The 21,093-nt window shown below is 45.5% G+C and overlaps 6 protein-coding genes across 6 annotated transcripts; 3 read left to right on the forward strand and 3 right to left on the reverse strand.

Moving 5' to 3' along the window:
* Positions 1-8: 8 nt before the first annotated feature.
* On the reverse strand, positions 9-1,335 carry F4822DRAFT_412542 (Gar1/Naf1 RNA binding region-domain-containing protein). The gene is made up of 2 exons (XM_051458962.1): positions 1,131-1,335; positions 9-1,046 (listed from the first exon to the last, which is right to left on the reverse strand). The coding sequence occupies exons 1-2, from the start codon at positions 1,198-1,200 to the stop codon at positions 451-453; spliced, it is 666 nt and encodes a 221-aa protein (XP_051311031.1). The 5' UTR covers positions 1,201-1,335; the 3' UTR covers positions 9-450.
* A 4,553-nt stretch (positions 1,336-5,888) lies between these two features.
* F4822DRAFT_438138 (uncharacterized protein) lies at positions 5,889-7,136 on the forward strand (the record flags this gene model as incomplete). Its single annotated transcript, XM_051462483.1, has 2 exons — positions 5,889-6,158; positions 6,258-7,136. 2 exons carry the CDS (start codon positions 5,889-5,891, stop codon positions 7,134-7,136), a joined length of 1,149 nt encoding a protein of 382 aa, XP_051311032.1.
* A 1,031-nt stretch (positions 7,137-8,167) lies between these two features.
* On the reverse strand, positions 8,168-10,471 carry F4822DRAFT_339028 (uncharacterized protein). Its single transcript, XM_051455777.1, has 2 exons — positions 10,133-10,471; positions 8,168-10,069 (listed from the first exon to the last, which is right to left on the reverse strand). Exons 1-2 carry the CDS (start codon positions 10,162-10,164, stop codon positions 8,473-8,475), a joined length of 1,629 nt encoding a protein of 542 aa, XP_051311033.1. The 5' UTR covers positions 10,165-10,471; the 3' UTR covers positions 8,168-8,472.
* Positions 10,472-11,604: 1,133 nt separating this feature from the next.
* Positions 11,605-13,295, forward strand: F4822DRAFT_412552 (uncharacterized protein). Its single transcript, XM_051458963.1, has one exon. The coding sequence runs from the start codon at positions 12,075-12,077 to the stop codon at positions 13,023-13,025; it is 951 nt and encodes a 316-aa protein (XP_051311034.1). The 5' UTR covers positions 11,605-12,074; the 3' UTR covers positions 13,026-13,295.
* Positions 13,296-13,733: 438 nt separating this feature from the next.
* Positions 13,734-17,406, forward strand: F4822DRAFT_432109 (uncharacterized protein; the record flags this gene model as incomplete). Its single annotated transcript, XM_051461586.1, has 8 exons — positions 13,734-13,882; positions 13,944-14,556; positions 14,606-14,792; positions 14,849-14,890; positions 14,965-15,627; positions 15,683-15,851; positions 15,898-16,004; positions 16,052-17,406. The coding sequence occupies 8 exons, from the start codon at positions 13,734-13,736 to the stop codon at positions 17,404-17,406; spliced, it is 3,285 nt and encodes a 1,094-aa protein (XP_051311035.1).
* A 148-nt stretch (positions 17,407-17,554) lies between these two features.
* Positions 17,555-18,595, reverse strand: F4822DRAFT_432110 (uncharacterized protein; the record flags this gene model as incomplete). The annotated part of the gene is made up of 2 exons (XM_051461587.1): positions 17,555-18,131; positions 18,198-18,595. The coding sequence occupies 2 exons, from the start codon at positions 18,593-18,595 to the stop codon at positions 17,555-17,557; spliced, it is 975 nt and encodes a 324-aa protein (XP_051311036.1).
* Positions 18,596-21,093: the final 2,498 nt, after the last annotated feature.

The following is a 21,093-nucleotide window of genomic DNA, read 5'->3' on the forward strand; positions in this document are numbered from 1 at the left end:
GTTATGAGGTTTATGATATGATGTCTTATTTGCTAGTCTACTTCGCTGTCTCCTCTTACCATCATGGGGACGTCATAGAATGACTCCAAATCACACGACCCAAGGTCAGAATTGAGGATGATATGCAAATTTCACTAAATTTAAAGTCCATGATACGGTGAGTGCGTTTCATATACAGCTACCCTAGTCGTCTAAATAGCCTCTACTAGCGATGATGCTTCTCGTTATATGCAATCAAGGCCCTTTCAGCATAGTAAAAAGACTGGGCGCGTAAATACCAAAGAAGCAGAAAAAAAAGGTTCAGAATTTTCCTCGTAACGCCATTCCCGTACCACATGAACACATTGAATAAGGGAAACCGCGAGAAGAGACGACCGCCGAGACGTTCAAAACCTGGGCTGGGGTTTAGAGGGGAATACAGAGAGGCACGGGGGGTATCTTTGCCCAAGCTTAGAATCGTCCTCTGCTGCTGAAACCGCCTCGTCCTCTGCCACCGCCGCCGCCGCCCCTGCTGAAACCACCACTTCCGCTAAAGCCACCACCACCGCGACCACCACCTCCTCGGCCGCCGCCAAATCCACCTCCACCGAATCCACCTCTTCCTCTTGGGGGACCGCCTCGGCCTCCTCCGCGTCCACCTCTTATCGGGCCACCTCTACCACCTCCACGACCACCAAAACCGCCACCACCTCGACTAGGCTTCTTGACCTTGGGTGCACCTGGCGGGGGCTTAGGCTTGGGAAGGAACTTCTCGAGGGGGAGGAGCTTCTCGGAGCCGATGAAGAATTTATCGCCAGGTTTAAAAGACGTAGCTTGGATACCCTCGGTGGGTTTGATAGTGAAGTAGACCTGGTTGATAGGTCCCAGCACCTCATCGACTTTACCGACTGCCGTCTTGTTCTCGAGGAAGATCTGCGCGTTGAAATGCGGAACCTTCGGGTTCACGCTCTCGCATACCATTTCTCCTTCGCATGCGTGCATGAAACTGCCCATTTCGAGGATTTGGTCTGGTGGGCCCATGTCGCGTTGTCCGAAACCGCCACGGCCTAGAATTAGAGAGGTAGAGTTAGCTGCATGGTTGGTAATAGTGATGCGTATTTTCTTTTATGTAGAGTAGAGCTTCAACGTACCGCCGCCTCTGAATCCACGGCTACCTCCACCACCGAAGCCGCCACGTCCGCGCGGCGCTCCTCTCGACATTTTGGCGATCAGATCCGAAGTCAATTGGATATTTCGTAGTGTATGTATGTGTTTAATTCGTGCGTCGAGGGTTGTCAATTGGTTCGTGGTTTGCGACTGCAAATTCGACAACGAATTTGAGCTTAGAATAATTTTGCTGGAGCTAGTCAATGTAGCAAGGATCCACCCGCACTTTTTTCTCTGTCGGAAAAACAGTCGCGGCGGATAGGTGTTATCGATAAAATGATAAGACTATCATATCGTGCATTTGTCTACTGTGCACGTACCACTAAAGAACCATGAACATACATGCTCGGATACTGTACCCAGCCACCTCGCAAGCCCTGTAAACAAGGGAAGTGAGGAAGCATTGAATTACAGCCTGCTGCTAATTTACAAGACCCGGGTGATACGGGCTGAACATGGTGACACCTTCCCAAGTTAGACCTAATTTTCACGAAACTTGACAGATACCACAGCTATATCCAAACGTGGACCTAATAGGAATAGTTAAAGGGGGCGATCCAGTAGGCTGGATGCTTTTGTCCTACTGCAATAGACACAGAAACGTTCCATCGTTTGAGGGGATACGAACTTTGTCATCCAGCTTATACTATCCATTACAACCCATACCTAAGACCTAAGACAATTCTGCAGGTAAAATGTTACGCTTTTAATGTCGGTAGAACAATAACTCCTGTGATTAGGTCCGTGATAGGATTATAATGCTTTTTTATAATACATACAACTTACGTTTATTGGTGAGGTGATCGTCTCGGAGTAGTGTATGATAAACAGCGGGTTTCGCATGTCTTTCATTGAAACGATCGCTAAAATCCGTCTGATCTCTGCCAATTTCAAAGGAACTAATTATAAACAAATGTCTTGGGTCGCAGAGGTAATCGCCGAGTTAAGCCCTTACTTCGATTGTTATCTTGATGAGATGAGTGGCGCTCTGGGGCCCAAGCCTTCGTGAGCCGTGTCATGAGGGCAATTTGTACGACATTGGTATGTTTTGGGACGAGATGCTTTCACAAACTCAGGGGGTTAATACCTACATACTCGTAGCTTAATGGCAGCAAAAGAGATACATACGCATCTATACTATTTGTCGTCTAGTGTAGAAGTTAAAATCTATAGCTTTAAATTACTGTGTATAGCTCTATCATCACTTAGCTTGTCAACTCTAATAATCAGGAATTGATTATAGCGACACCGAACCTCGGCAAGTACCTACAACCCACGTTTATATCGTAAAATGTAAATATTGATTGGCTTGGAAACGTGCCGTATTGAGTGGTGCAAAAAAGTTCCCCAAAACTAAAGCTATGATGCACAGCTACACCAACAATCAAGCTAAATTTGTCCTTATGATGAAACCAGTAGAGACCTTCTGCGTTGGGTATGACGTTGTGCAACCCGTCCCAAGATATTAAAAGGATCTTTGGGATTTTGCCAAGTCGGGTCGACCAAACTTGTTGCTGCAAATCTGAAGGCTGAAAATGTGGGAATCTAGGTACTGACTGTTAAAAAGATGCACGCCCACGTTCTAAGATCCCTGAATGTCCCGACCCAGATATCTGAAATGTCTTAAATGTTCTTTAGTGTCTTGGTTTTTTTCTGAGCGCGGATGCGGATGCGGGTCGTTAGATACATTGGTTCGAAATCCTTCGAGAACACCAATACCTTGACACTTTATTTTTCTTGTCTTTTCGGCTTGAGAATCGACAACGGATATAAGGCTAGCCCATTGAGACGTTGCCAAGTTTATTATAACCTCCAATTACTTATTATTTTAGCGACATGTGTCTAAAGAGAAATAGAGTTGATTCTAGTAAGTTAGTACCTGAGCGGTTTGCTTGGCAGCTGCTTTGATAAGTCTAGACCGCGTGGAGAACAATTAACTAAGGGCTGAGAGAAAAAAGAGATCGGATATCATGCTATACCATATGCGGCTGTCATTTCAGCAAGTGCCTTTCTAGGCTGACGCTTAAAATGGACTCGGTTGGCATCAGATGTCGTGCTGTATTACAGTAATTTACAGTATGATGTTAGGGTGATCGAAATTCGCATCAACGCCCGTTTTGATTCCGCCCTGTCCGGTTGCGGCGCAGTTTGGTTCGGCTTTTGAGTTAAAAACCGCCGCCGTCAATATTGTTGTATTCGTGATCGTATAACATATTCTTCTAGTAGATAATCCCTTACGTTCCTTATGTGATATGAAATTGCGGTATCGTTATTATTATCATGATTGACGAATTCTATCGTTTGATGCTACTGTTAGCTGAGTAGATCCGATGGCGCGGGTCGCTAAACTTGGACCGAACCAACACTAAGTAATAATAGTGATTCTAGCGATCGCCTTACTCGAGCTTCTCCAGACAGGTAACTGTTCTAGATGTGATCCATTTTTGAATGGTTGAATACTATTGATAATTGGTATACTCGTAACAGTATTCTAGGTTGGATATACTCTCGTATAAATGATTCCTATTAGTAGGCAGCATTTAAATGAACCCGGATATTTGTTCTGAATTCTACCAAGCGTAGCACAGCTGAAGCGACCAATACGGCTGGTCATTCCGGATACGACTAACCCCGGCAGATATGCATGTGGATCTCGTGGTGTTCGGTATGTACAATCCGATTCCACCTATCGATGGGAACACAGACAGGTGTTTTAACATGCGTATGTCGTGTGTATGTATGTGTGTATGTATGTGTGCAAATGTAGGTGTATGTGTATGTATAATGCAAGCAAGTTTGTTTTCTTGCGTGCTGTAATACGAAGTTGGATGGAAGAAACAAGAAAAAACTCAACTTGGTCATTTGATAGGTGATTTACAGTACATTGTATCTACATCAACTTCGATGTAGGCGGCAATTCCCAAAAATGATATCAACTGCGGGGAGTAAGGTACAATTAATACGGAGTTTTTCAATGACAATAAGTACAGCTAAGCATCTGACACATGCAATTTGGTACATCCGCACATCCATGCCAAGGATGTACATTAAAGATCGACATATGTCCAATAGGAATTCAACATTCAAGGTATACTTTCCCACGTACTTGCCCGATTATGCAGGTATACAATGTATAACTAGGATGTAATGTATATACTCGGTAGAAAAAGCAAAGCAAGAACGCCACTAGAGATAGCGAGGTACAATATAGTACCTAGATATATACAGCAAATGGGAATGGGACAATCCGTGGCTCCCCTAACCTTAAAATCTAAGCCTCTCCAGGGCAGCTAGGGGCCCTTCTCTTTGGATGGATGGATGGCCCCATCGACTCTATCAGCACTAGCGTAGCGTAGTTCTTTGTAATTTGTCTTGGCCTTTTTTTACCCACGATGGGTCTTGCAGGTCTTGCAGTCTTGCAGATGAATAACCAAATCCATAATCACTCGCTCGTTCTAGGCTACCAACAAAAAAAAATTAGTGTGTTGTAGGTCGGTAGTAAGAGAGAGAGAAAGTCCTACCTTAGGTGGATGTACCCGTTTCTAATAACGGAAGTAATAATGAGCTGGATTGCCTGAATTTGATGCATCTCTCCCATGTTCATCTTTTCTTCGCCCCTCTCCTTTATTCAGCCTCCAAAGCTTGTCTTCCTATCTTCCGTTCCCTTTTCATTTATTTTTCTTTTTTTCTTATTACTTGGCCTATTTGGTAAAGGACATCTTCATAATATGGTATCTTTGCCAATAATACCCTCGTCTCTTTCGCCCTTGTCACTTTGACATTCTTCACGCTTTTGGGTGTGAGACTTCATAAGACTTAATATTACTGGTCGGTCAACATTAGCGCATCACTCACAATACCGTCGAATCGAGGCGACTAGCTTTTAGGATACGACGCGTTGCACAGTATTAGGAAAACAATAGCCTTTTCAAAAGCAGGATAGGATTCCAAGTGCTTATCTGTTACTTTCCCTTGGCGCAATACACGAGCGCATCGCTGAACTCGGGTCGTATTCTACATCAATCGCATTCAAGATGAAGAAACAAAGAGAAGAGGACGTCGAGTCCTCAGCTCAATTACTCTCCAAGGAAAACAACTCATCTTCCAGCGAGGAATTCGATTACGACGAACCCGAGATACCGCCCAATTGGTCCACATCGCCACATAGATCAGATCAACATACATTATGGCGTCGCCTACAATCAATGCCGATACCTACCTGGATAACCAATTGGTCGCCTGCTCGTAAATTCACCCCCAAGTACCTCGTCTCCGCAATCGCCATCTCCCTACTTATTACCTTGGTCATCTTCAACCCTTACTCTCCCGCAAAACCTACGCAACACCAAACAGACGTCGATGTTTCTTCTCCCACCGCAACAGAAATAATACACGCGACGTCAACTGCTGTAGAAAGTCCTACCGTAACATCAGCTGATTCATCCGCGCCGACCGAGGAATCCAAGGAACCGGAAGAGACCGAAGAACCCGAGGAAGAAGAGACGGATGGTGATGAGAAGGAACAAGAGGAGGGAGAGGGAAAAGAGGATGAGGATGATAGTAAAAGCGAGGATAAAGAAGACTCCAAGCCGAAAACTAACTCCAAATTCTGTACTACATGGCCCGTAGATAAGAATGCAGAGTACAAACTCGACCCGGCGCACCGTGTCAATAAGGTCAAGCTTGACAGTATCGCTCCGAAGGGCGGTTGGAAAAAACCGGCGGGTATCAAGGTCATTGGCATGGTCTTCTATGGTCGCAAGAGATATGTCGACATATTGGACTGCTACCTCCAACAGAACCTTGCAGCCAATGGCGGCTACTTCGACGAGGTATGGTTTATGGCTCACACCAAAGATAAGGATGACATGGCCTGGGTGGAAGATCTCGTCAACAAGACCACCGATTACAAAATTGTCGGTAAGGGAGATTGCGAAGGGAAGAAATACAACTGCATGTGGAATTATGCCGTCGAAGACAAGACCATCTATGTCAAAATCGACGATGATATTGTGAGTAACCCGCTACAATCCGTTGTGTTTCCACGTGGAGCTAGAATTGTTACCCCGCGAAGTAAGGGAGAACGTAGACTAACCTGATTGCTTACCTAGGTATATATCCACCCCGACGCCATTCCCCAGCTCGTACATACTCGAATCGCCCTACCTCATCCGTTTGCAATCTCGTCCAATTTGGTTAACAGCCCGGTAACCGGTATGGAACAATACCACTACGGCGCAATCCACCCTTTCCTCCCGGATCCGAGTAGCAAGCCTTCGTTCCTTGCTACTGAGACGTGGCGAGTATCGGAGAAGCCGAAGTATCCCGAGGAGGAAATGGTAGATGATTATGATCTTATGGATATTCAAGCGCCATATCGTGGTCACCCGTGGCTTCTTATCTCCGACGACCATTACGATCTGCTTAAAACTCCGATGGGCAAGTACGACCAAAATCGCGGCTCCGATCCGATCGCGTTCGGTGCAGCTTGGAAGTCGTGGGCAATCGGCGCTCAGCAACAATATTCGCTTTTATACAACCTGGAGCAGAATAAAATGCAGCGATATTTCTTTGGTCGAAATATTCGATATCCAGAAAATGCCTTGGCTCCGAACTCTTCTGCGGTTGTTCTCGGCAATAGAAAAGGACCCGGTGGTGAGCAGACGTACGACACGGGCTATAATCGGTACAACCTGAACTTTTGCGCCGTCTGGGGTTCCGATATCCGAGATCAGTTACCTATCGCAGAAGATGACGAACAGGATATCACTGCGGATATTCCGAGACGGATTGGGCGACCGTTCCTAATTGACACGCGATCTGTCGTCGGACATTTTAGCTTCTTTACACAGCAAGAAATCACCAAAAGTGATCTCCTAGACCGATATCGGGCATTTGCGAACGAAGCTGTCTGTGCGCCGAATAACTTGAAGAAGCCATGGGATCTGATGTGCGACGGTTTCCGAGCCAAGGGTGGCCTTGGGCGGTAACACCAACAACAGCCTGATTAAGAAGTAATGATAAAAAGGGAGAAGAGGGGATACGAAAAAGACTCAGCATGTTTTTCTAAACCTGATATTCCATGACATTTTTCTGCATGGCGTTCCTGGGTAATTGCATACGAAAACTAGCCTCGTTGATATCGGGAGGGTGGTCGGGCTAGTTAATGGATGAGGGCAGCATTGGTTTATTCTTCCATATGGGGGTGTTATGAGGCGGCAAGGCGTAGGTTCAACTGCGAAATGCGAAATGTAGAAATTCGTTCTAAACGAGGTTAGAGTCTCCTGATCTGTATATGAAATGAAAAATACACTGCGTCTGTTCAATTGCAAAAAATAAATTTCCGTTTGGTGATTTGAAAGGGAAAAAGTGTCTTATATGTAGCACATGCAGTTTTGGTACGCGCGTCCCAAAGTGTCGGTGCCGTTTCTTAACCTTGTTGTATCCTCTCAGGGGCTCGGTTTGGGTCGGTTTGGGGGGTTATGGTTTTCGCGCGTGGGTGGCACAGCGGGATGATGGAGTTTGTTGGCCAATTATGGGGAGGTAGGAGGGCTGGATTGACGAAAAGTTGATGAGATCATTTGGGAATATTATATATCAGATGATGATGACATGAAAATTTATTGGGAGGGTGTCAATTAGAAAATTGTGTCTATCTAGGTAGAATGGTGATATGGTTTTGAGTCTGGATTTGGTGCGAATTTGTAAAAAGGAATGACTCAGGATTCACGATGGTGAGACAGGGTCTTAATGTGGTGATAACTTACCCTACTTAAGTGGGATAGAATATATAGGATTCCCTTGCTTCTGGTGAAACGATTTCGTGTTTGCTTCGACGAGAGACCCCTTGGAATTTTGTTGCGGCTCTAGCGACTAATTGGAAATTGATATCGACTTTGAGTGCGGTTGATGTGGTTGGTGGCCTACTTTGACGATGGCGGTCTGGGCGAATAGCCTGCTTAGAGTTGTATTGGGAATGGTCGTCTTATTTTTACCCTAGGATCGGGAGTAGGATCTATTAGAACCCAATGATACGTAATCATATCTATGTGTTTCTACTTCCCAGGGATGTGAACTGGTTCAATATGATAATGTTGTCTTATATACGATGTATGTAAGTCAGTTCATATACAAGTTGGTATCATATGAATACCCGCAAGACCGCCGCTAAGAGGGGTTTCAGAACTCTCATCCCCACACTGAGTCGAACGCTCTCGAGCCCCAATGCCTTTTCATGGTATATATGCAAGATGCTAGATGCTCCCAACCATAACGCCCTACCCCAAAATGCAGAATATCAGATGCTCCAATGCGTAAATGTAAATGCTAAATCACCCCCTTCAAAAACGCCGACCACCTCCTCTGAACCCCGGGCACGCTCCACTTAGGCGTATGTCTCCTCACGGGCGTGATATTATGATTATGCGGCACAGCTCTATCCAGAGTATTCATAATCCGCTCGTCGTTGAACCTATTAAAATCCCTCCACCAATTCTCATCATACGCTCCTGTAATTAATAAGTAATAGGTTTCATTACATCCATACCCCTCGATGAAGCCGCACATACGTCGCAACGCGGCGTGAAGGTGTGCTCCCTCGCTGTAATTATTGTTGCTGCTGTAACTGTCACTGCTTTCGTCGAATTCATCCCGTGCGTGACGAGGGTAGAATCGATCGAATTCTTTGATTATGAGGAGACGTCGTCGACCGATTGTGCCGATGCGATTACTGCGGTACCGCCGTGTGCGTAGCCAACGCCATGGGGGTAGGCTTGTGAGCGTCCAAGAGAAGACACGCGCCGGGATGATGTCAGCTTCGTCGACGAAGCCGGTTAACACCCACATCTGTGCTAGATCGTCCATGCAATCGCTGAGTTCCTTGGAGTATGCTGTGCTCCATATGTATAATGCACCTCGGTTCGCTTCGGATTTGAGTTGATCTTCGATCACTAGGTGCTCAATGTCTACTTCGAAGGTTGCGCGACGTTTGGGCTTTTCGTTTTGTTGTTGCTGGTGTTCTGTGTTGGGGGTAAGTCGCTTGAGTTGGTGCCCTGCTAGTAGCCATGTTGTTATCGTGATGACGAAAGTAATCGGAAGTAGTACGTAAAAGAATGGTGGAGGGAGCCAAAGGTATGAGAGGCAAAGTGCGAGGAGCAGGAAGAATATAACAGCGTAGCGAACTAAGTACCAAGCAAATGGCGGCGGACTCTTTGGTTCCACGTTAGGACTTCGCCACAATTCGTTACTAAAGCTCCTAGGATAGAGGTGGTAATTTGTTGGTAGCAAAGAGTGGTTGTATTGGAGTTGATCTGCACGAAGTGCTTCACGACCCCTTGCTGCGGCGACATGGAATGCTTCACCATTCAGGATGAGAGATTCGTAAAATGCGCTATAATAGGCCTCGGCGGTGCTCTCCAAAATCTGGAAGCTCATAGCCAGTACCTCGGAGACGTCATGACTAAGGAAAGTATAACACATGTTTTCGAATATTCGGCTCTGCGCATAGGAAGATAGGCATGCGCTTAGAGCTACCTTTGTAATGCGACTCCTCTGTAACTTTTCGGCGATCTGCTTCACGGGTACATCGTGTAAGGATGTATCGTCGGTTAGGAGCATTTGGATCTCGTTATCTTTTGGTTTGAATCCGTGTAGTTTTGAGTCGTAGGGCTTCGCAAAGCGAAGGTAGGCCTGGAGCTCTTGGGGTAGCTGGCTACCAGGAGGTGGAGATAGAACCCCTGATTCAGAAGGCTTCGGAGGCCCGATCTTCCCATGTAAATCGAAATGTACTATATCATACGTTGTACGGCCGGGTTTGAGGTATTCGTCGAGCTCGTCAATGGTCCCAGGGCGTACAACATCGATATGCAACTTAGGCGTTATTCCTCTTTCCTTAGTCTTTCGCGCGATGTTGAGCAACGGCCCTCTAATAATTAACTGTTATTACTCTACTTATGTTATAATAAGTGAGGTTTGCTGTTGAGGATACCTACTGTATGAGACTAGGCCGGTAGTCGACATATCTCTGGTCCGAGCCTTTCCTAAACGACCGAGCTATAACAAGAAGTATACGATATTCGGCTTGGGGCGCTGGTAGGTTTGATGTTTGACAGCTTGTTAACCGTGCGCTGGAGCCGACGTTTAATGTTCGACTAAGCCGGACTCTCTTAACGCGCTTCCCGGTAAGCTCAATGCATGGCCAAAAATCTGAGTGCTCGAGAACTTCCCAAAAAAGCGAATGAAGGCTGATAAAACTATCAGGTTCAGCGAATCTGGTAACATCTTCGTGGATGGAGATCCGACAATACGTCTTTCGGCAGCAGCTGAGACCTAATTGGTGAAATAGTCTGTTGAAGTATTTTCGCCTACGCTGCGAGGAAATGTTAATTAAATCGACTTTGTCCAAGTCTATTTAAGAGGCGGAGAGATTATAAGGTCTTCGATGCCGAAGTCATCTTCACATCATTCATAGGATTGGTAAAGCGGTGCTTACTTGCTCGTCAAGCCCACTGTCGGGCTTGTAATTATAGTCTTCTTTCAGAAAAGGATCCTCTAAGTCGACTTTACGTTCTGGTTCGCCATTAATAACAACAGCGACTTGCCATTTTCTTCGACCGCTCCGGTTTCCGATATATTGTAGACAGTCAATTGCGATTTTGTCTACGTGTGACGTTGGCTTTGAAATGGTAATCACGCTCGGGTTCGGGTTAGATCTCGAGGATCCGTTGATTACGCCGTAGATCGTGGGGCTATTGGTAGCCGTATTATCAGTCGCGAGCGCTCTCTGCGAACCAATGAGTGCCGTAGTTACCGTCGGTATATGCGATTCTGGTTGGTTCATCTCGGACGTAGCACCAACAATAAAAGTATAAACTTGGATTTAACCATTCGACCTTCGGCTCAAAAAGAGGGCAGAAAAGGATTAGGAAACAGAGCTAAAAGCTATTGGAGACACCAAGCTTTGAGGCTCATTTGCTTTTCGGAGAAGGCTCTAGTCTTCGAATCGGGGCTGAATTGTTCATCATTCCGCCAATACCACTTCGGTATTTGATAATGCGTACATATTGGAGTGACTAATATCATTTGGGAGGTGGCTGTCCCTAGCTAGCACGCATCATGGATCGGAGCCCTGCAGAATTTCATACCTCCTTGCCGCCACCAAACCTGTGCATAGGACAATGTATCACTCGAGAACTTAGCACGGGATAGAGTCTGCGATCTTATCTAAACGACACCGAACCGAACAGAATTCATTGCTTCTTCGCTTGGACTGATAGGTGGGGATTATTTATGACGAATTGTGTGTATCCATACATCAAGATTATACTCCGTATGGAGGTGAAAACCGGAGTTATACAATACGTGCATAAGGTTTCGGGTGAAAGTGGGGTATCTACAGACCTATCATGGTAGATGTATAAGGTTCGGCCCGCGTGGGCTACTTTAATCTTAATGTAAATTGTGTTGAGTAGGTAACTTAATACTTAATTCTATTTCCATTAAATCATTACCCAAGTAGCCTGTGCCTATATAGCAGTCATCTCTAGAGCGATTTCACCATCTTTCGTGTCTCATTTAGCTAAGACATAATATCCTAGCCGATCCCATCGTGATGTTGATCTGAAATGGTGGGCTGCTTTTTCTTAGTTGATTGGTCCCACACGGAATTGTCCTTGGGGGCCAAGTCCGCATGACTTTTTCGGTATCGAGGCTGTAGAGTCGAGGGGGGCGAATTGAGGCGCAATGTGGAAAAATATGTAATTGAAGGCTCCTATAGATCAAGGTAAGAATATATAGATGAACCTAGTATTGAATTTTAAAGGCATTCTCATTCGAGTTATATGGCTTCCAATACTCGAAGCTATTGATTTCGCGTTCGAGAGAAATTTATCATTCTTACCGTGGGGTAGAATCTACCTAGGTACTCAAGCATGGCGCCACCAAAGCCATATTTCCTCCTCTCTGAGTTCGCTACACAAGACAAAGTCTACAAACTCCTAGGCCGAGCAGTACCGTTCGATTCCGAAAGTCCAAACGACGATAATAATCCGTTAAAACGGCCTACGGAAGGACATATTTATCCAGAGCTACCCCCCAAGGGACCCGATTTGCGCCAGTTAGACAAATACCTCTATCCACAAGAAGTAACAGCAAAACAAGCAAGCACGCTTCTCGCTAGCGCCCACTCAAGCGAAACGAAAGTAGCCATTAACAAGGCCATTTCATTCCTGCGCTCCACTGAGACATCAAATGAGCGTACAGCGTCGATCCCAGTATTCCGACGCTTTACTATCGACGAGGCACCCCGTCGAATCAAAGAGTTGCTAAAACATCCCGAATATTCAAGAGATATCTTCGAATACTTTACCAAATTTCCAAATGGGAAACTCGGAATTATCAATAGCATCATCTGTGTCGGGAATATGAGTCTCAATGACCAACATAACCAGTCGAGCGAGACCAGTGCTCAAGTAGAGGTCCCTAGTGAGGCTTTCGGAGCCCCCCACAAGACAGCCGACATCAAGACTAAATTGTCTACATCGAAGAATAAGATATCGGAGACAGAGGGCACATATGAAGGTGAGGTAGTAATGGCATGCTCGTACCTACAGATAACGAGAATCCGAGAGTCACGACCCTGGTACATGGCTCTATTCAAACCCAAGAAGCCCTCTCTGCATGATATCATCATCACAAATGAAAATGAGAGTATCCAGCCAAGTACCATGACTGTCGCTCTTCCTGGAAGAAGGGTTTCGGGCAACCAAGAAGTCATTCTAGGCGCAATAGTTAGCACCAGCGATAAAGCTGTGAAAGCTATTGACGACAGTAGTGACAGCGAGTCTGATGATGATGATGGTGAAATTGAACTGTATGCATAGGGTTTATATTAGTTGTTAGCTTAGGTACTAGGTGGTGTTACAATATTTTGTGTATTAAATAGAGATTCCCCTATACACTACCTGGGTAGTTCAGTTGTTTAGTAAAGGCACTCGCACACCATTCATCAATTACCACCCAATGTACTGTATAGTGTAAGCACCCAACCCTAATATACCTCACCTGATGTAGCGAGAGTAGATGGAAGTGAATGTGCAAAATTATCCAAAAATAGATCGGATTTTCAATATTCTATTTCGATCACGGGTTCCCTCAAGATTTCTGCTCATTGTGTGGCCACCATTTTCAGCTAGGCATTTCTAGCAGTGTTCTTCCGGGCTTACCACACGCTATAACACCCAGTTTAGCCACCCAGCACTGCCACTGACGTTATGTACTACACTCACACGACATTCCACCCTCCGCGCCCGACACCTAACTAACCTACCTGACCATTACAACTCTGAAAGACTCCATGTCATCCATCTTAAACTTCAAGACAACGTGATGCACCATCGCGAGTCAGATAATACATTCGGCTCTAATCACCCATACCGTTTTTAATGAATTTAGTCAGGGATTGGTAAAGATGGCGATGTTTCTACTAGCCACCACCCTTTAATATTTTAATACGATCGCTGGCGTACGAACTACATCGTTAATACAAACTATGCGTATGCGCTTCCGGGTATAAAACAAGTCGAGCACGAATGGCAGAGGCTATAAGTATTTACTCAGGCTTCACAGCCCTTTCAACCTATGCCTCGTACGTATTCCGGCGAGGACGGCATCGATCCCGACGATCGGACGACGGTACCGGCATCATCGAGCTATTCACACCAGATAACCCGGATGTTGAGTGGGTTCTAAATGACCAGGTTCCACCCTTAAAATGTAGCGTTACTGATTGAAGAAAATAGCATCTGCTTCGTCCATGGCCTCGGTGGGGATCGTATACAAACCTGGAAATGGGCTGATCAGGATTCCGAAGAGAGTAATATCTGGCCGAAAGACTTTTTACCTCAAGATGCTCAAGAAGGCCGTATAAATGTCCGCATACTTTCATACGGATATAAATCCTTTGCGCCGACACCAGAATACTTAACTCAGAGGACCTTGTATCGTCATTCTCAGCAGCTACTTTCCAGTCTAGCAGTGGTTCGTAAAGGTCACATCGACCGGCCGCTGATATTCGTGGGCCATAGCCTCGGGGGCGTTGTCATCAAAAGTGCTCTCATATTTTCAAGCCAGGCTAAACAATCCGAGTTGTCAGCTCTTTCGGTTTCCGCGACTGGGATTATCTTCCTAGGTACCCCCCACACGGAGACCATATCATGCCTAGATCGATCCATGTGGCCAAGCATGTTGGCAGCTATCATCCAACTAAATAAAATGGAAAATACCAGTCTGATAAGACACTTGGACGCGCAGAGTTTCACCTTGCAAGCCCGGCTGGAACCATTCAAGGCCTTGAGCGATAATATCTCAATAGTGTCTTACTATGAAGGACTTCCATCCTCTCTAGGTGATGTAGTAAGTAGGCTCACTCTATGATGGACTTAAAATGGCTAAATAGGTCCAGATCGTACCCATAAGGCATCCATATGGGGATAAAGTAGATGTTATTAGTGCGGACCATCGGAATATGTGCAAATTCCCTAACAGCAGCCATCCGGATTATCGGAAGGTCTCCAGCGAGATTTTTCGCTTGTGTCGAGAGGCGACTATTAAAGCACAGAGCAATTGGGATCGGTATGGGAAAAGAAAAGGTAACTAACCCAAACCCGCTGCATATCGATCTAGAAGAAATAACGGGTTGTATTAGATCAAGAAGAAGCTTCTAAGAAGTTAATGGGAGACGTACGAAGTATGAAGTGTACCATCATTATTCCACATAAACCTTTTTACGTTATATACTGATTTTTTATCTCGCGGGACAAGGTACGCCTGAGACTTCTAGATCGAATGACTTTTGTACTGGTGTTTTACTTCCACCTAGGAACCTGAAATTCGTCGGTAGAGTGAAGGAACTCGGATTTCTTCACGATGCACTCGTTCAGAAATGCCCACAGGTGTGTACTAGCCCTTGCGCCACCGTCAATCTCCATGGAGGTGAAGGGATAGGGAAGACAGCGGTCGCTCTAGAATTTGCCTATGCAAATCAAGACTTTTTTACTTCTATTTTTTGGATTCCTGCTACGAGTCAGCGATCTATTGAGCGGAGCATTGTGAATATTGAAAGTATTCTTCACCGACAATCCCACGAGTCTAATCCCACGATGGCGTCTTCAACATTAACCGACTCGCCGTCGGATGCGGATTTCGATGAGGGCAAACAACGTTCAAGCATCAGCTCAGTAATGGAGTGGTTCCAGAGCCCCGAGAATTCCAGATGGCTTGTGATACTGGATGACCTAAACATCGAGGGTGACCCCGACATCGCCAGATACATTCCTAATACGACATGTGTTCATGGTCATTGCATTATCACTTCGCGGACACCTATAGAATGGGATATAGTCACAAACCGTAGAGTGAATCCACTCAGCCCTGACGAGTCTCTATCACTTCTAAAGTCATCAACGGGCCTTTCAAAGGCTGATGGTATGTATCTACCCTCTCCTTTTTCACTAATTTGCCCCACTACTAATGAATACAGAGCGTGAACTGGCCGATTTATCGAAGTCCTTAGGATATATACCCCTAGCACTTAAAAATGCTGCTTCTTTCATATCTTCAACGAAATCAACCTTGAAAGAATATATGCGACGCCGTCAATCCTCGATAAGCATTAGGCAGGGGGAAGCAAAGACTCTTGCTTCGTTGAAGTATACACCCCGTCAAAATGGAAAATGCATTACTAAATATTCTTAGAAACTTATCCCCCCTTTCAACCAGTATATTTCAAGTATGTTGCGTTCTCTCGCTGCAATCTGTCTGCGTTTCGGTTTTCTTATCAAATTCATTCCGGAAGAACTGTCGTAAGTAATTAGCATTCCGATAATATAGCATAACTGACTGTCTCTAGCGGGTGACTCAATGATCGCCATTAGAGAGCTTGCACAAAATTCACTAGCGGCTCTTACTGAGGACGAGAGGTACTTGATAACACAAAACACAGTTCGTGATTTTGGCCGAAGTACACTCTCGGACGAACAACTTCGATTCGCCAGCCAAGTTGCTTGCGAGTCCTCATTATCCGTGGCAAATTCATTGCGAGAAGTTAGAGATGGAAACGAGGCTTTCAGAACCTCATTCGCTGAGTGCGATATCGCAACCGTCATGTCTCAATGTTACCCTCTAATCACTACTTATCTTCCATCGTCATACGAATGGGATATTGATCTCGATTTGATGGGTCAAACATGCGAGAAGAATGGCCGAAATAGCGACGCGAGCGACTACTACAATCTTCAGGTCAGCCAAAACAAAGGGACAATTTCGGCGCTCCGAAAAACGAAGATGCGGCTAGCATTGACCCGTCGTATATCTGGGGACGATGTGCGCGCAAAAGAATTGTGCGAAGAACTTATACAGCCACAGGGTATTGCAACTCCGAATTCAGAAGCGCCAACATTGGAAGAGCAACCACAAGGCGACGATGTAGGTGTCGAAGCCTTGAGATTTCTTAAGAAAGAAGCCCACAAGAAGTCCGACTCTGAAGGAGAACTAGCTTTATCTAGGCAGATCGCTGCTGCACAGGAGCACCGCTTCGGGTACAAGGATCAAAATACACTCGAAGCCGTGAAGGAACTCTCTCTCGACCTAATCGAAGTCGGGTTCTACGATGAGGCGGAGGCCCATATAAGGCGTGTTTTGTTATCCTACGAGAATATGCCTGAAACGAATTACGTGAAAAAGGCGGTGGCACTCGAGATTCTAGCAACTGTTCTGTTGAAGCAGGGGAAGTACGATGATGCAGATAAGTTCTTCACTCATGCTCTATGCAATCACATGGAACGCCCAGGTCGCGAGCATCCTACCACACAGAAGTGCTGGGCACGGCTGGGCCAGGTCTACGATATGCAGGGTCGCCACGACATTGCCAGCCAAGTCTATGATAAGTGCCTTGAGGTTCTTGAAGCGACCCTCGGTACTAGCCATGCCGACGTGTTACGAGTAAAAAGCTACAGGGCCACCAACCTATCGAACCGAAATAAGCACGACGAAGCCGAAAAGGAGTTTAGAGATGTTCTCCGTCTTATGGGGTCTAATAGCAACAACTATCACGAGAATGATCGGCGTAGAATCGCTCTACAACTCGTGGATATTCTCAATAAAGATCCGCATGCTGATGACGACGCATGGCTCGCGGATAAGGTGCACAGGCTAGAGATCGAGTACAGCCTTGACTTGCACCACCGATTAGGCTGGTTATATTGAAGAGCTCCAGCTCTTATGACGATAGATGCTAGGAGTCGCTTAAGTGGTTACATGCACATCTACCTACCTAGTAGGTAGGTACCTCGTGTAAGCTTCGTGTTCATTTGGAAATGTTATAACAACTTCGATATAGACATTTAATGAAACCCTAAAATGGCCGATGCTCGGAGTAAGGCGCACGGGAAAAAGAGATAAAGCGGGGAGAAGAAAGAAAGACCTTAGTCGTATTTTCTACGCTGCCCACATCCACAGAGTTATGCGGATCATGCATCAGGTCGATATCAACCCTAGACTTCCCATGCCCAGTCTTCAACAACACAACCCCAAGAGGCTGCTTGCGAAGTTCGTCCCGCAAGCGAAATCCAAATTCGACCGCCACCGGCAGTCGAGTCAACGGTAGTACGACGCTATATATCATATCGAAGCAGTTGTGAACAAGGGGCCTGTCGTTATGCAAGTATGTGGAGAAATATAGCCTTCGTAAGCCCTCCATGGAAGTAAGGAGGTCGCAAATATCTTTCCAACTCTCCTCGTACTCGAGCGGTGGGTCAATCAACTCATCCTCGTATTTCCTCCAGTACCCGAAGCCGGCCCACGGGATCTTGATAGATGAGATGGCGTGTAAGCTTGCTCTAGGCGAGTGAACAAGGGAGCGGTAGAACGCTTCCAGAGACTCGAATGTGAAAGAATTCTGCCGATATAGCATAGGATATGCTTCAATATAGCTAAAAGCCAGATTAGCCTCACTTATAGTCGTGCTACAGACGAGTATATATCTTACATCCTTTTACAACTTCTCCACCGTCAGCAGATTAACCTCCGCAAGGACGTACTTCGTCGGGATGCGACTCTCGATTCCGACAGGCCCCCACGATACCCCCGTTCTATTCTTTCGGGCCACCTCCCACAGTTGGCAGTCTCGTGGCAGCACAATGTGCCCTAGTTTATCAATTTTTCGCACTATCGTTACATCGTTCCCAGCAAGAGCATACATCCAGATATCAGCCCGCAACCCCGGGGGTAAACAGAAGAGTGGGGATTGATGCTGCGGATTGGCTTCAGGCTCCGGAGTTGGGGATAAGGGGACTTCGGAAGTCTTACGGGCGGCAAGATCCCCGTGCTTGTGGCGGTCATCCCGGATCGCTTCCCATTCATGGAAATGCCTAACCCAGGGGCTTAGGTGGTTCATTGTGTATTGTAATTTGAATTAACACCGATTTGTTAATAGAATAAGTCGAAAAGAGCTTAGAATTATTGATGATACAGATTTCGATTCTGTTCGCGGCGTTTGATTCACGTCATATGCCGCTGCTGACCAATTATGATCACCGTTAATCGTTATATTTCTAATCATAACCCTGGAAGCGAAAGATCGCGGGGATCGTTGTGGGTCACCAACGGCAGCATCGGAGTTCGACAATTACTATCTTTTAAAATAAGAATCTATAAATTCATTATACTTAATTCAAAGCTGAGTTATGCCCTTATGCGACTACTCATCGTCTATTCAATGTTGTATGATACTATACCATGGACCCCTTCTCGATGATCGACGTATACACTGCCGTTTATGAAAGCTATGTCAAAAGCTTCTTTCTTTTCCTTTCCACTTGTTGGCATGGTTTCTTATCCACCCTTTCAATATAACAGATGAGAAGAGATCTCACAGTTTAGAGACGATTATAAAATATAGGGGATACATTATGGTGTATGTAAGATTCAAGAGCATGTCACTTACAGCTCGGCGGCTCGAAACTTTAGAATAACTACTACTCTCATAACTTAGTAGAATTAATTACCAAGATACCGAATACCGAACGGCTGTATGCTTCCAAGGACTATATGAGACCAAAACACCGGAACCCCTTAAATCTCCCAGAGCCTTGGAAGAGTAGATAGACGGTCCCTACACTAGTCTAGCCGCATACTAAAAAACATATTTGGGCGATCTGCGAGTCTAGCTTCGATTTCTATTAGCGCTATTACCACCGCCCCGGGTAACTCGATCTGGAATGTGTTTGTCCAAAGTCTTGTTTGCAGTGGACATTTAAATCGTGCGGACCGTACCTAGCTATAAGATCTTGGAATGAAAACCCACTTATGTGCGGGCAGGGCTTACGCGTATTCCGCTGAAGCGTAAAAAGAAAAGGGATTTTTCATAATGTTTACATAGGGTAACCCTGGTTGCGTGATGATATTTTCGCTACAGACAGACTCTAGTGGGTTCTAGTCACATATCTTTGCAGACCGGTGTGGTGGTGTGAAGATGCGGTAAGATATCAAAATATTTCCTCGGTAATAACTTCGGTTTAATACAGTTAGATCGCTACTTATACAAAGCGCCATGGCTTTACATGGCTCAGCTTAAGTGTCATATGATTCCGAACAACGCATAAACAGAGTATCCTCATGCCAGAGACAATAGATCTTCATACATAATTTGCCCCTCCATAGTATTGTATCCCCCTGTACCTACTTTGCTATCCTCATTCCCCGCTGACATTGTTTCCAGGAACAGAATAGATGTACATAGATCCCGAAAGGCAGTTGATAGTGGCTCCTGCGAATTCGGAAAGTACCCAACAGGCATATATGAGCGAATCAAATGCTCATTTTAGGGACCTGGCCTCCATCAAAGCCTATAGGGTATACTAAGCATTAGCGTTCGTTATCTTATGAACTTTCCTCTATGAACGTAGTCGACACAGCATATGAATTCAAAAGGCTATACCTAAGTAGTTAGGGGTAAGACCTGGTTTGATGATAATGACCGCCCCTATTCTTCAGGCATCAGATTGAAAATTCATGCATATACAATCGACCAAGGTAACCATTCCGCACTGGTGAGAAGATGTTACATTGAAGAAAAGCAACTCCAACTACAAGATCATAGATCGACCATTGTATATGTGATACGGCGTCTAGATTTGTGCTTACAAATATGACCATTACAAAATATCCTGGATATTGGCTGGGGGTTGGTCGCCGAGATTTACCATCCGGTTCCAGTATGCTGATACAAAAAGTCTTCCCGAGGAGGGTTGCATTGCTCTTATTGAAGCCCGGCAGTGGGCCATGCTGATCGCCTAACGGGTGGCCAAGTGAGACGCCGACGATATTACAGCGACATCCTCATATATGAGAGATTCGGTTGCCTGTACTTTGTTTGCCTAAACGGTATGGAGCAGCCGATTCGCTAGATTACGACTCGGTATACCTGGTACGTTGGAGAAGAGACTTCTATGGATGCTATGCGTTAAATTCATGAAGTCACGAAACCCGCTCGGTATCATAACGGCAACCTTGGGCCAGTAGGTTACGTCTTAAGTGGCACCCTTGGGGGTTGCTTGAGCCAGGCTAGAAGCACGAGACAGTCATGTTGAAATATATATGAGTCTTAACTCCACTGTTGTATTGTTGATACATTCGCAGCCCTTGCCAAGCCAAGCCTGGTCAACTCCCAACGGCCCCATTTCAAGGAGTTGAATTAACTCCATTTTAAGTCAACTCCGGTACCCTAAGGAAGGGCTCGGTGCTATTGTTCGCAAGTATTGCAAAAGCCAACCGCTACAAGACTTTATTTAGCGACGTGACCCTTATTTAAGAGCTATGTATTTGCTACCTTTTAATAGTCGTAGACATTTTCCTAGGTTGCTAGAAACCGATTTAAAGAGCTATCGTAGCAAG

This window comes from Hypoxylon trugodes (assembly GCF_022578975.1).
Source record: "Hypoxylon trugodes strain CBS 135444 unplaced genomic scaffold F4822scaffold_8, whole genome shotgun sequence".
Taxonomy (NCBI): domain Eukaryota; kingdom Fungi; phylum Ascomycota; class Sordariomycetes; order Xylariales; family Hypoxylaceae; genus Hypoxylon; species Hypoxylon trugodes.

Coding starts and splice junctions, on each gene's coding strand:
- F4822DRAFT_412542 (XM_051458962.1), bottom strand. CDS start 1,200: ATGTCGAGAGGAGCGCCGCGCGGACGTGGCGGCTTCGGTGGTGGAGGT. Junction 1,047..1,130: donor CCGTGGATTCAGAGGCGGCG/GTACGTTGAAGC, acceptor CTCTAATTCTAG/GCCGTGGCGGTTTCGGACAA.
- F4822DRAFT_339028 (XM_051455777.1), bottom strand. CDS start 10,164: ATGTCGACTACCGGCCTAGTCTCATACAGTAG. Junction 10,070..10,132: donor GGCCTAGTCTCATACAGTAG/GTATCCTCAACA, acceptor GTTAATTATTAG/AGGGCCGTTGCTCAACATCG.
- F4822DRAFT_412552 (XM_051458963.1), top strand. CDS start 12,075: ATGGCGCCACCAAAGCCATATTTCCTCCTCTCTGAGTTCGCTACACAA.